This window comes from Melopsittacus undulatus, chromosome 6, assembly GCF_012275295.1.
Source record: "Melopsittacus undulatus isolate bMelUnd1 chromosome 6, bMelUnd1.mat.Z, whole genome shotgun sequence".
NCBI classification, from domain to species: Eukaryota; Metazoa; Chordata; class Aves; order Psittaciformes; family Psittaculidae; genus Melopsittacus; species Melopsittacus undulatus.
The window spans coordinates 21,244,479-21,258,525 of NC_047532.1; the positions used below are offsets into that span (position 1 = coordinate 21,244,479).

Here is a 14,047-nt window from a genome sequence, read left to right on the forward strand (position 1 = left end):
TCAGTGGCTGCAGGCATAGGGCCTTCAGAAGACCCTGCTGCATAAACATGGCAGTTTCTGGTGAGCAGAAGGGGAAAAACGAAAGCTAATCTTGCATGTCCTGAGGATTTAAGACCCTATATTTCAAATGAGGCTTTAACTGGACCTCAACCTCTTCTGCCCACAATATACAACAGTGAGAGGTACCCATCAGAAAGCCAGCTATTATGTAAACAGAGTGATGGAAAAGGTAAGCGAAGGTTTAGTAGCTCAGAGGCTAGGATCATTTGATTCTTTCCAGATAGTTGGACAGAGTGAGTTAATTATGAAACCAGTGAAAGACAAGAGACATTTGGGTGGAATAGAGAGAGTAAGCAAGACCCTAATATTGATACTAGATGGTAATATGAAACCTATATGTGTGCTTCGATAATTTGTATGTCAAAAAAAAAAGGAAAGGGAAGAGAAATATTTTGTTCCTTTTTACTTTCAGGAAAAGTTAATCTGAGAAAGTTACAGTAGTAAAATGGAAGGCAACATCTGTGGTAATTAGCAGTCATCTTCAACGCTGGACTGATGGGTTACATTATGGCCTCTTGCACTTGAATGAAATTCAGAACCACGCAAATTCTATTTTTACCTCATTTTTCTTATTTTTTCCACATCAGAATAATTTGTCTGGATTTAAGATTTCATTAATTTTTGCTAAAAATATTGACGTTCCATATCTAAAAGGAAATTCTGGTTTGTGCAAATAGGAAGTGTCGAGAAGAGCACTTTGGCTTGGGATTAAATTCCAGAGAATGTGGCTTTATAACCCAATGTAGCAGTGTAGGAAGTTCTATGGAGCAGTACTACCAGGGCTTGCAATTTTTTTCATTCCATCCTACCTGCTACACTTGGTGGAGAGACTTTTGCGTGCATGTTAAATTGCTACTTATTTACATACCTTAAATATAAGGAAGGAAATCTTAGTGTGTGTCATTTCCTGGTGAGAACTAGGTATAAGAATATGTACGTTCTCCAAAAAATCTGTTTTTCTTTATTATTTGATAGTTAAGCTCTTTGAGTCAGGGATTTTCACATGTGAGTATATACTGCCTTGCACATGTTACTGTAATGCAAGTAATCGGTCAGTAATCTAGCAACAAATTCGGAATTAATTTTAGACTACTTGGAAATACTCTTATGAATACCATAGTTGGTGAGAAACAAGTTGATAGAGGGATATGCCCTGATAGAGGCCTTATCTATGGGTTTGAGTTCTCTTTTCTCAGTGAATATTTTCCTTTCAGACATGAAACTTCCCATTAATATAATGGTTGGCTCTCCATAAGCTTTTTTGGATGAGCATCCATCCTGATGAAGAGCAAAGTTCTCAGATAAATGTGAAATGTAGAAAATGTATAAATGGAGAAAACTGTAACATTGTACTTCCATGTTAACATCAAAGAGCTAGTGATTGAACTTACACAGTGACTGCAGACTGTCAAAAATTTTAAAGGATATCATCTGATCTACATCAGTGTGGTTTATGGGAGCTGAGTATCTGGTCCAGTGTTCTCCCCACTCAAAAGAAAGAGTTAAGGTACAATCTTGTGATAGCTGTTCTTTCATTTTCACCATAGCAGTAAAGTAAAATACCTTTACAAAAGCCTTTGCTCACAACCCAACATTGCATACAATGTGCACCTTTATAAAGTTGTTTCACATTTTTTGTTTTAAACATAAAACCCCCCTCAAACTAATATAAAATATTGCTTTGAAAAATGTGAGCTGCTTTCAGCCAAGGTTAGATGAAATCCCTTCAGTATCTTGTCTTGACAAGAGCTAATCAAGAAATTTTTGTATTCACCTACAACAGATTTCACTGAAAGATGCAGCTAGGAGTAGTATGTGCCCTTTAATAATAAAAGGGTGGGAAAGTCTGCTTAATTAAATCTCTTTGGGGATCCTGGATTAACTGCAGCTCTGTTTAGTTTGCATCCTCCCTTTAGAAAAATGTGCAGATCCCAGACAACAAGTATTGATTTAAAAGTAGATATGGGAAAAAAGTTGTCTCTTTTTCTTCCACTTGGCACACTTTTGAGTTTTGATTCATTTTTGGTTACAAAGGATGATAATCTAAATCCTTCTCTACTACCTTTCATCCTGTGGGAAAATGCTGAATCAGTGCTTAGCAAACTGGATGCAGCTGCTGGTGAAGGGAAGTGCACATAAAACTGCCCTATAGAGGCCAGCAGCACAAGTCATGAAACCTTTGTCAAGGTTTCAGCTGCCACTCCCTTTGTCACAGCCATCGGGGATTACAGTAAATTTTAGAAAGTGGAAAATGGTGGGATAGGCATGCACCATGCTCTCACAACTAACTTGCAGACTTAAGTACTGTACAGGGAAAGTAGATTTGGCATTACCTCCCATTTCCATCTATTACTGCAAGCATAAGTAGTACTGTGGAGCAAGTGCTATGCTGGCATAGACCACAAGAGTTGCGTTTCCTGATAAATTCAGTCTTTGTAAGGGTGGAATGACTTTTACCCAGGTCATTTTTGAAGAGAAAAATGGCCATATGAAGATACCAGCAGCTTAGCCCTCAGATGTGCTTATGTGACTTTAGCTTCCTTTCATTCCAGTCATAATTGCATGGTTGTGGTAGTTGACAATTGTGTGGATCCCTTTCTGTTTTAAACATTCATTTGCTCACCAGGGAAATCCAAGCATATGTGTGGAGTCACATGCTTGTTTTTCTGCACAGTACACCTCTCGTTGGTCAAGGTTATTAGTAATCATGCATAAACTGCATGACTTTAGATTCCAGTTGACAACCGCAGCCAGGGCACCATTTGCAAAAGGCATCTTTAACTAATAACTTGAGCACATGCAATAGCATGGGCTGTGCCTCAGACCACCATTTGTACTTAAGAAAGGGAAGTAAAGAATTCTTGGTTCAAGACAAACCAAGAATATGTATTTCTGGAAAGAGGGAAGAGAGTGGGGAAGAAAAAAAGATTGGGTTTGGGATTTACTGTTCTGTAAACAGCTTTCACCAAGTGCACAATTTGTATTTGAAGAGTCAGTGAGAGCTCCAGAAGCCCAGTAGCAGTAAAAAATTTAGCTAGCAACTCTGTTCTCTAGAGGGGAAGCCATTCAACTTGAAAAGATTAGCACAGGCTTTTCTGCATGAATGTAACCTCAAAATAATACATATATATGTATATATATCATCAGGAAGGCAGAGTTTACAATTATAATTATTTAGTCTTGTTTCTTTTCTTTGTGCTTTGCAGCAACTTGGATCTCTATGATTACTCTTGATAAACAGGAATTCTTTTCTTCTCTGAGCTTAGCAGCAAAGGCATCTGAAGGAGCCTTCTCTGTCTGGATGAAATAACTTTCTTCTCTTGTTGCCTGAGTTCACGACTGAGCTGAGATGCATCAAAGTCAGGTCAAGGAATCAGAAATAAGGAAACTACAGAAACCTGGGCAGCAGAAGTCAATTTCTTTAAGCTGCCTTTTTTTTTTGACTCTCTCTCTTTGTTCCAGATTTCCATGTGTATATTGAATAGAGCAGAGAAAGAAAATAAAGGCATAAAAAATACATATAAACAACACAAAGATTGGAACTAGATGCATAAATTATATGCCCAAGCAGATGCCGCATAGATTTCAGTAATTGCAGTAACAGATTCTTCCTTAGTTCTAATATTGTTTTGCCAAAAATGGTAAATAGTAAGTCAAATAGTTGTACTTTTTTTTTTAATTAGGTGCAGTTGCATACATTAAAGCCACAATTTCTCTGTTCTCTTTTGTGATCATTCAGAAGTGCCCTGCCTATCTTTTTGCCAAGGCCATTTTGACATAGGATTTATTAGTTGTTGCATCTCTTTTTAAATCAAATTGTGAGGGCAGATTCTCATGAGCTATTTTGTGACCTAAGAGTAGCCTTTACTGTGGGTTTGTAGCAAATCCAATTGAAACAGGCACTTGTTCTGTGTGTTCTACTGGTGCAGTATTAATATAGATAGGAAACCTGTATTTCTGGAGATTAATTGGGTGGTATGCCACCTGACCACACTTTATTTTCAGAACTCGCAGTAAGGATGATCTATCAAGAGTCTTGGCTAGCAACACTTCTCCATTCCCAGGTACATCTTGCTGGGCAGAGCCACTGCCTGAATATGGAATGTGGTTTGTGCTATTCATAATGCATTCCATTTGTTTAAGCTTTGCATAAAGCTATATATGACGGATAATAAAACATCTGTCTATATATAAATGTTTCACTTTTCAAAATGACCTGAAGCATGGTGTGGGCTTTTGAATGTGTGAGACGGTCTGCTCACTGCTAGAGGGACATGGGTGTTTATTATTAGATGTCCTGCATCAGTATGGAATGCAAAGCAAGCACATGCGTGCATGCACACACGTATGAAGAATGAATAATTATGATAAAAAACTGCCTAACAGGTATCTTTAGAGTGCAGGAATAGCAACCAGTTTTACCAGGTGAAATCAATTCTCTGTGCTTGCATCTTCATTGCTCTTGTGCGGTTTTGCCTTTTTCTTTTTTTCCCCAGAAAGTACATAATGAAACTATTAGCAACAAAGCACTGAGTTGTACAGAAAACAGAATTAAACCTAGGCTAGAGGTAATACTCTTCAACATTTAGATTCTTACTCTTCACCTGTACAAATGTTTTCCTTCCTTTTTTCCTCTCAAGATAACAGCTTTCTGGCATGAGAAATGTATGTGCTCCTCAAAATAGAGATGGTAGGAAAATGGACCTTGCCATTCCCTCAGAAGTAGGGGCATTTTCCTGTCAGCTCATTCTAATCTGTCATTTGCAATTCTATTTTTGATACAAAGAGGAAAGCATAGACTTAACCTGTGACTTAGGTGGGCATCTAATTTTTCAAAGAAATATTACCTATATTCAGAGATGCTTCCTCAGAAAAAAAAAGAAATCTCAGTCAACATAAGGACAATAGTAACATTGATTTGGCTAGAATATTAAGAAGATTAAGAAGATATAGCAAGTAGAATTAAGTAACTGATCACCAGTTTGTGCTGGTAGATCAATTTTCTATATCTTTAGCTGTAAGGAAACACACCATTATTTGGCAATGCAAAAACCTACAGTAACCAGGGAGAAGAGTTGGTTTTCTTTGACAAGAGAGTGCAAAGGGAACATGTATCTTCCACCCTCATTCCCGAGGGTCAGTCACAGTCAAGGCTGACACAGGGCAAGTGGCAGAAAGCCAGGCAAAACCCCTTCCCAGATTGACAGTATCTTGATGCTCTGCAGATAAGTACCAGTGACATGTCTACCTGAACACAGTTTAAGCTAAGCTTGGCACAGTTCTTGAAAATATTGCTATTTATTTTGAATCATTTGTAAAAACCTTTTAGCATGTCAGAAGGACATCTCATATTATGAAGCCTCCACTCTGTGCATTACAGGTCTCTTAGTTTGTTCTGACCAGCACCCTTATTTATACTTACTTATTAATCAAGGGGCCTGACAATAAAAATAAAAGCAAATAAAGCTGCTTCTGATTCAGTAGTTTGGTAGGAGGGTCATCTGAGGATTAGAATCTATAAACAGCCTTTATGAAAAGATAATTTTTTTCTCAACTAATTGCCCTGGAGAATCCTGTCATTTCAATCTGTCATTGTTGAATTTTATTTTACTGCAGTATTTTGAAATTAAGCAAAAAAGGGTCTACTTAACGCTTTTGGCAAGCTCTTTATTACTTCATAGCTTCTTGAAGTCCTACAACTCTTAGTTTTTCATCTTAATTAACACTCCTAATTGACCTTCTGTGCTCCCTAATTTCTCCCAAAAGAATTGAAAAAAAAGGCTTCAAAATTCTTTTCTGCAATCAGAATGACACCAAATTGCTGGTCTACACATCATCTCGGGATAACAAACTTCTCTTTTTTTCAGTTTTTTATTTTTCTACCACTGAAGTCCCCACTGGAAATTACAGTGCATTGAACCATAGAGCTAGAATTGATTGTGCACATAAAAAATCCTGAAACAACAGAAGAAAGAAAAGAACTTCCTAGAATTCTGTGGTAAAATCAGAACTCCAGTGACAATAAAAATTTTAACCAATTTGAACTCACCTACCCTTGATCATTAAAAAAATATTTGATGTTCCTCCACTTTCCTCTGATGAGAGAAGGAACTAGATTTTCCTTCATTTAGCCTACATCAAAGCATGGTTATAGATGTCAAAGAAGATTAATTTCAGTCACCAATATTTTTATAAGGCATTCTCTATTCCATCTTCTTTATATCAATTTCTTATGCTTTTTGTTGAATATTGGAAAGCTAAGATTAATGAACCCTGTCTAAATTGCTTTTATTTTTAATTAATTTTTAATTAAAGCTTTATGTATCACACATTACAATTCTAGCATTCCTAAATGCATTTTTTACTATCTTCTAAAATATAGAAGGCGATTTTCTTTTTTTGAGGAGTTATGAGAAACTGTAATCAGTTCTTTCTACTGCAGTTTATGGAAAGCATTTCTAAAAATGCAAATTCTATGTTTTGAGACTTGAAACTTGCAAATAAATATTAATCTTGGAGCTTACTTTTACGTTCTGAATTGAAATAATGACATTTTAAGCACTTAAACCTTCCCTAAGAGCAAGATAGGTAAGCATATACTTTTTTTCAAGTATCCGAATAATGTTGATTCCATTGGTCTTTTCATATGTTGAAGGTTAAGCATATGGATGTGTACTTTTCTGAAATGCTGGATGGTATTTAGCAGAATGAATTACATCCCAACTCTAACATTTCTTCAAGAATCTTAATAATGTAGGAAGTATTCAAAATAAGCTTTCATTTTCAAGATAAACAGACAAAGTAATTTTTTGTGAGCATTGCCTTTTTATTGCTGCATCCAGCTGTAAATCATGTTGTGAAAGAAAAAGACATCTTAAAAATGCATTTTTTGAAAAACAGTGCATTATTCTCTCCTGAGCTGTTGAGACAATTTCCTGCCTAGATCTGGTGCCCCATTAATTTTAGAGTATAAGAAAAAGTCACTGTGAGCTATAGGGAACAATTTTGGATTTGCTGTATGGACATATATCACAATAAATTTGCCTATAGTAGTTCTATGGATGCCATTTAACAAACTTGTTTTCCCTATTTCGGGATTAACATCCTCCTTCCCTCAGATTTGTGCAGTGACATAGTCTTATGCTACACATAAGGAGGATTCCTTTCAGTGTGTAAAATTTGAAATCTGAATTCAATTACAGTAACAAGAGAAACTCTTTCTAATGAGTCTCAAAAAGTCCTGCCCAAACATGTAAAGCTCTCCTGTAGAGAAATAAATTGGGTGCACAGTGTTAGCATAATAGCAAGGGCTGAGACATAGCTTTGCCCTACAGTTTTATGGGATAATATTTTAAAAGGTATGCAGAGATGTATGACTTTTTGGGGACAGCTAAAATTGTTTTCATATTTCTAATATTGTTTTCATTAGAATGTTGAAAGTATGTTTATGGTATCAGATTGAATTCTAAGGTGTTACCAAATCATCCAGATTCCCCACTGCTTAAGTATATTCCCTTGCCTCCCTACTTATCTTCAGAGGAAAAAATGGGAGGAATGTGCTTTGTTTTAAAGCATATAATCTGTATTCTGTCATGTACTTCATCTCCAAGGGAATATATCTGGGAACTCACTCTGCAGTTTTTATTTATCCTGATAGTGTAGTATATAGATGAGAGGACTAAGGTCCAATGGTGTTAAAACAAGACATGAAATATTGATTAATTCTTTTTTTAAAATTCCTTTTTCCTCCTGAGTATAGCAAATTTCAGACACTACTGTCAATACAGTACTCTCCAATAAACCTCTATTATCTGGAGGTTCCTAATCTTCATATTGTTCTTATGAATGATTATTATGATTCTAAATGGCTTTAAAAGCTCAAGGCTAGTGTTCTTCTGGTGTGAGAGCAGAAAGCAAGTTAGAAGCTTTTTATCATGGCAGAATGTTACAAGAGATAACGTGAACTGGATTGGGAATTCTCTTTGCTAGACAGTAACAGAAAATTCTGTTTGAAGAAATGAAGATCATAACAGGACAGATAAACAGATGTACAGTTTTGTGGCTATAAAAGTGTCAAGTAAAGAAGCACAATTATAACTGGTGTTCACTTAATGAAACATGGGTATTTGACATCCTGTCTTTTGTTTTCACTTTTCATTCTTCAGTACTAAGTTAACCCTTTATTTATTATTTCCAGAATGGTCCTTTACAAAAGCAGTTTAATTTAGGAGTTTCCCAAAGAAAAGGACATTTCAGGAGAGGTAGGGATAACAGTTTACACCAGCTAACCCATGAAGGGAGACAGACATGGGCAAGAAAGAAAAGTTGTAGGCTAAACTACTTTCAGTGTTCTTGAGTACAATAAAACTCTCTGAGAGATGAGGTAATTGTTTTTCAATTAAAAATAAAAAGTAAAAATTGTTTAAACTGGTGCGTACTGGAGTTTCCTTAGGAAAGCAAATCCCTTGGAGTTTTTCTACTATCCATAATAAAACGTATCGATCAGAGAAGGAATCTGAATCTCAGTCGTGTATGTGGCAGGTAATGTCATTATGAAGGTTGTACAACTACTTTTTCACCAGTCATCCTAATTAGTACTTAGTCAAACTTCAACAAGAAAGAGCAAGGAAGTAACACAGAATCTGAGCCAAAAGCCGCTAACTGGGAGATTTACCTGAGAGGCTTGAGACTATACTACATTCTTGCTCTGAAACAGCAAGAAACACTTGAGGTTGTTTCTTCTGTCTCACAGGATAGTCGGGTTTTATAGGCTGCATAAGTTGCTGTATGATAGTGTGTTTTCCACATGAAAGCTTTATTCCTACCCCATGATGAAAATGTTTTTAGAAGATTTTGTTGATGGGGATAACAGATTCATACATAGGTCTGCTTGGGAGTTCTTTTGCAACAAAACTTAACTGTGTGCAAACCTTACACTACTTTGACTTATGATGGAGAACAGACTGCTCCCTGCTGTACCCAAAAAAACAAGAGCTAAAAGATGTGGCATAAAGCTAAATTACCCCTTCCTATTAACTCACTCAGCTCTCTCAAACTGAGCCAAAGTTGGGGCTCTATTAAGATGACTTTATGACTTCTGTGATATATTTCTTTGGAAATTTGACAAGTTATGTATAATTTTAAGACAATTATTTTCATTTATTTCAATCAAACTGAAAGCAATATATGCACAAAGCTGGACTTAACCAGTTCATAAGCAATGAGAGAAAAGTGTGTTCTTATTATTTATGAGATTTTAAGGCAGTAAGTCTTGCTTGCCCAGGTTACATGAGTAGTTTTGTTGTCTTCCAGTTCCCCACTGGGAACATTTGTGTCAGTAGACTGAATGGGATTTGATCTGTAATTAACAGAACATATACTTGCTCGCATAGTCAGTGTGAGAGCCAAATCCTTACTCATCATTTGTTGTCACTCATCCAGGTAATACTTTAGGAATGATTTCATGCACCTAGTTATTTGATTAAAGGCTATCAATCTGGGCACTGTCCTCATGTGTTTTTCTCTCTGCTGTGTTATCTTAAAGAATGATAACACAAACTTATGTAAAGGGATATGCACAGAGTAATGTTTTTCAGAGTCTTGTATTTAATGGTTTTCTGTCCAAATGTCCTTAAAAGTTTAATTGTTGCATGAATTTTCACACTGAGAATAGTCCACTGCAAATTAAGGTTTTACTTGTGGAAGAGGCTGGTGCATACTCACATGCACACAGCACAGACTCTGCCAGTAGTCTGCTTTCCAGTGAAATTTGCCTCATTTTACACACTCTACTAATTGCTATCCTTCACATGTAAAACCAGATTATTTTCTGTTTTATGGGAGATGCTTTGTTTGGCTTCAGATATTTAATATGGTATCTCTTTTGTGGACAACTGCTTGAGGCCCCAAGCTGGGAAGAATGAGAGCATATCTATAAATAATTCAATATAGTTGTATTGTTTTGACAGATTGTCAAGTTGGTTTATGCCTTTTGTCCCAGACAATAGATCATACTTCTTTGGCAAAGTGTTGCTAATTTCTCATTGCAATAGTTTTGTGTATTTTATATTTTTACAGGGTCCAGTCAGGTTCATATCTCAGTACGGGTTGGTTTACCTTAATTTTGGCTATGGATGCCTGCTATGGAATTCACGTCTATGGGATGATAAATGACACCTACTGCAAGTAAGATCACAGGAAATTATTTTCATGCATCTACAATTCTGATGTCTTGTCAAAATTTCACAATTTATTTTAATATCATGAATCCCTAGAATGGATCAGGCAGTCATTTCCCACTGTTTGGCATTGATATGACAGTATTGTCAACATATTTAGTCCTGATATGGCATTTACTGTTGATAAAAACATTTACAAAATCAAACATTGGTTGTCATAAGGAGCTATTTTTAATCAAAGATCTCTTGCAGTTCCTGAATTACATGGAAACAGAGTATGTTCATACTTTTCTGACTTACTTCTACTTTTCTAGTACTTACTTCTACTGCTAAAACAAATCTATAGAGAAAATATTAATATGTTGGTTCTCTGAATACCAAATATACTTAGAAATGAAAGAAACTGGTTAGCCCAGGATAGTTACCTGAAATTACGTTTCACCACAATTGAGAAACCTGCTTGAACTTTCTAGGTTATACATTACTTGTTTTGAGCAGTAGCATGTTTCTAATTAGATAATAAAACAAGTCCTGTAACCTTTATCGCAGTAAACTGACATAAATTCCAACCAACTACTGCTGGTGACCTTACAGTGACAATTGATTAATCCTGTTGTCAGAAGTGTAACTAAACACAGTCTTTAAAAGTCCAAGTTAAATGTTTTAATCTACAGTATATGGTATAAAAATACAAAATGTAACTATTCCCTATTCAGAAAACTAGGGAATGTCATAAACAGTGCATGATATTAGTACAGATCTATTATTCTGTACCTAGACTGGTTCAAGTCTTGCATGTAATCAGTTTGGTGGGTCCTCAACTCCTACAGTCCTTGTGCAGACCCTCACCCCTCATTCTCTGTTACTCCAGTGTGGGACTCATTCCTGGCAGACCCTAACAAAAAGAATTTGAGATTTGAGTCACATCTATTTAATTAGGGTATCTTAACATTAGAGACTGACTTTTTAGAACTTGCAGATCTCACTGATTGAGTCATCCAGATGGAACGAACATATGTTGTTCTTTGTTTATGAAAACACATTAGTCTCCCTGAGATGAGGGGTGACAGGACTAAAGTTGTCCTCGCAGAGTTCAGCCAAGCTGGCATTGCATAGCACTGATGCAAAACCAGTAAACAGCATCATAGCACTCCAGTCTGTAGGCAGCAGAGAATGACGGGTTTCCGTAGAGCTGCAATTATATATATTCTTATAACTGTCTTATTCAGCCAGTTCAAGAACCAGTTTCAAGAGCTGGGGCTATCCAATGAGAACAGTATGATAAGGGATGGAGCCTTATGGACTGAGTTCTCACTGGTTAAAAAAAAATGTGCGGTACCCATAAGAGTCAGCCCATCGGCTTCTTACTAGCTGATAAGACCGGTGTATATACAGTTGAGATATACAGTTACCTTCATTTTCTGTAGGAAAAAATAATTGAAACCATGTTCTAATGAAAGCCCTTATATAATTTTGTGAAGGAGCTCAGGTGCTGACACATAGAAAGGACTTCCGATAATTCACAGTATCACTTAGGTTGAAAAAGACCTTTAAGATCACTGAGTCCAACTGTTAACCTGGCACTGCCAAGTCCACCACTAAACATGTCCCTAAGTGCCACATCTACACATCTTTTAAATGCCTTCAGGGATGGTGACTCCACCACTTCCCTGGGCAGCCTGTTCCACTCTTCCAGTGCTTAAAAACTCTTTTGGTGAAGAAATTTTTCCTAATATACAGTCTAACCCTCCCCTGGCGTAACTTGAGGCCATTTCCTCTCAACCTGTCACTTGTTACTTGGGAGTAGAGACTGACACCCACCTTGCTATAACCTCCTTCAGGCAATTGTTGAGCACAATCAGGTCTCCCGTGAGCTTCCTTTTCTCCAGGCTAAACAACCCCAGTTCCCTCAGCCGTTCCTGTATGAGGAAGAGTCTTTGGTGGTAGAGACTTGTTCTCTAGACCTTTCGCTACCTTTGCTGCCCCTCTTTGGACACAGGCAGAGCACCTCAATGTCTTTCTTGTAGTGAGGGACCCAAAACTAAGCACATTATTTAAGGTGCAGCCTCACCAGTGCTGAGTGAAATACGACAACCACTTCCCTAGTCCCGCTAGACACACTATTTCTGATACAAGCCAGGATGCTTATATCCTGTATTGAGAAGCAGTATATATTAATATATATACTGATTGGAAATATATATATATTATTGGAAATAATTCTTGTTTGTTTGTTTTTTTTTATTCTAGGTCAGAAGGCTTTCGTAAAGTTCCCTATCACTATTACGAGCCAGGAAGAGATGAATGCGAGGAATATTTTCTGCATGAAAATGCTCCATATGGAGGCCATAGGTTTATCACGGAAAAGAAAGTATTTGCTAAATGGGCCAAGAAACACACAATAATATTTACACACCCCACTTGGACAGTGTCTTGATACTGGTTTTCTTAACACTCCCTTAACAGCATATTACAAAAATGTCTCAGTTTACAATTTTGCTTACATCTGGCTGGCCTTTCTCAGCCTAGGTAACACTAAACTAAAAACCAGAAGACAAAGAGGGTGATGGTTCAGCTGTTAAGCAAATTAATCATCTGTGGGAGGCAAACACATTGTTTGTTATTTCTTAGGGTTGTATTCCACAAAATGCACTTTATACTTTAACTGGATTTAATTTCAAGGCAGTAGCAATTAAAGACAAATGAGATTTCCTGTATATGCAGGTGCACACAGGAGGCGTGATGGTCCTTTAAAACTTATTCATCACCTTACGTAATTAAAATTCATATTTACAGCTGGTATTGGTAGAAATTTTCCACAAAAGAAATATGAGGTAAAATACAGACCTCCAAAGTCTATGAGTGAATTAATTTAAAAAAAACACCTGAACACATGTAAGCACCTGCACATATGGTAAAATTAGAGATGAGCTAAACATGGTTCTTGAACTGTACACAACTCTTGAATGAGAAGATGCTGTTTTCTCTAAAGCTCACAATTAATTCATAACTTCTGAAATACAGCTTTCTTCCACCCTGGTCAGGCTGCACCTGATAGGATTATGTGATTTTTACTTTTGGAGGCTGTTGTCCCGCAGTTTAGCTCCAGCAGCATGGCGCTTAGCAAAGATTGTGTTTTGCAGTCCATGCTGAACCTTTGGGTGTTTTACCAGCCCTACTGTCGATACCCAAGCTGGCTAGTGTTCTCTCACAAACATCTCCATCTACTCCAGTTGTGTCTTTGAGTAGCTCCAACATCCAAATACCTGTATTTTGACAGTATTTCCTAGGCAGTCATCATCATTTATTTAAAATTTCAAGTTTCTCCATCTTTAAAAGCAGGGATAGTACCTATCTACCTCACAAGGGAGTTGTGAGGATTAATTTAAATCCATAAAGCACTTTCCTGATGAAGAATGCTACAGAGCATTTATTCTTAACACAAAAACAATGGTACCTGTCATTTGTTCTTGTCTGTTGGGAATTTGAAGAAAGTGACAGTGTGTCTGGATCTGATGACGAATTGCTCTGTGCATCTGCTTTCCTGCTGAGCATAATTTGTAATACTGGGTTCTCTCAGCTTGCATTGCTTCAAATGGAGTTGAAAAACCTCACCCCCTTGCAGTATTATCTGCACATCAAGAGGTAGTTCAAGAATTTTAAAATGTACTCATCTCTAGTTGAAATATGTATTTCTAAGCTTACTTTCATGGAATGTTTTCAACTGCAGCAGACTCATTTGTAATATGACCATAATTCAACTATACATGTAAGTTTTATTTAAACTGTATTTAAATTAATGCTTTAAG

The 14,047-nt window shown here is 36.7% G+C and overlaps 1 protein-coding gene across 1 annotated transcript in view; it reads left to right on the forward strand.

Moving 5' to 3' along the window:
* Nucleotides 1–12,703, forward strand: part of ST6GALNAC3 (ST6 N-acetylgalactosaminide alpha-2,6-sialyltransferase 3) — a 224,920-nt gene extending 212,217 nt beyond the window's left edge. The window contains exons 4-5 of the mRNA XM_005151244.2: nt 10,138–10,245; nt 12,489–12,703. Of these exons, the coding sequence (XP_005151301.2) occupies nt 10,138–10,245; nt 12,489–12,675 (295 nt within the window). The 3' untranslated portion in view covers nt 12,676–12,703. The remainder of the gene's footprint in view (nt 1–10,137; nt 10,246–12,488) is intronic.
* Nucleotides 12,704–14,047: the final 1,344 nt, after the last annotated feature.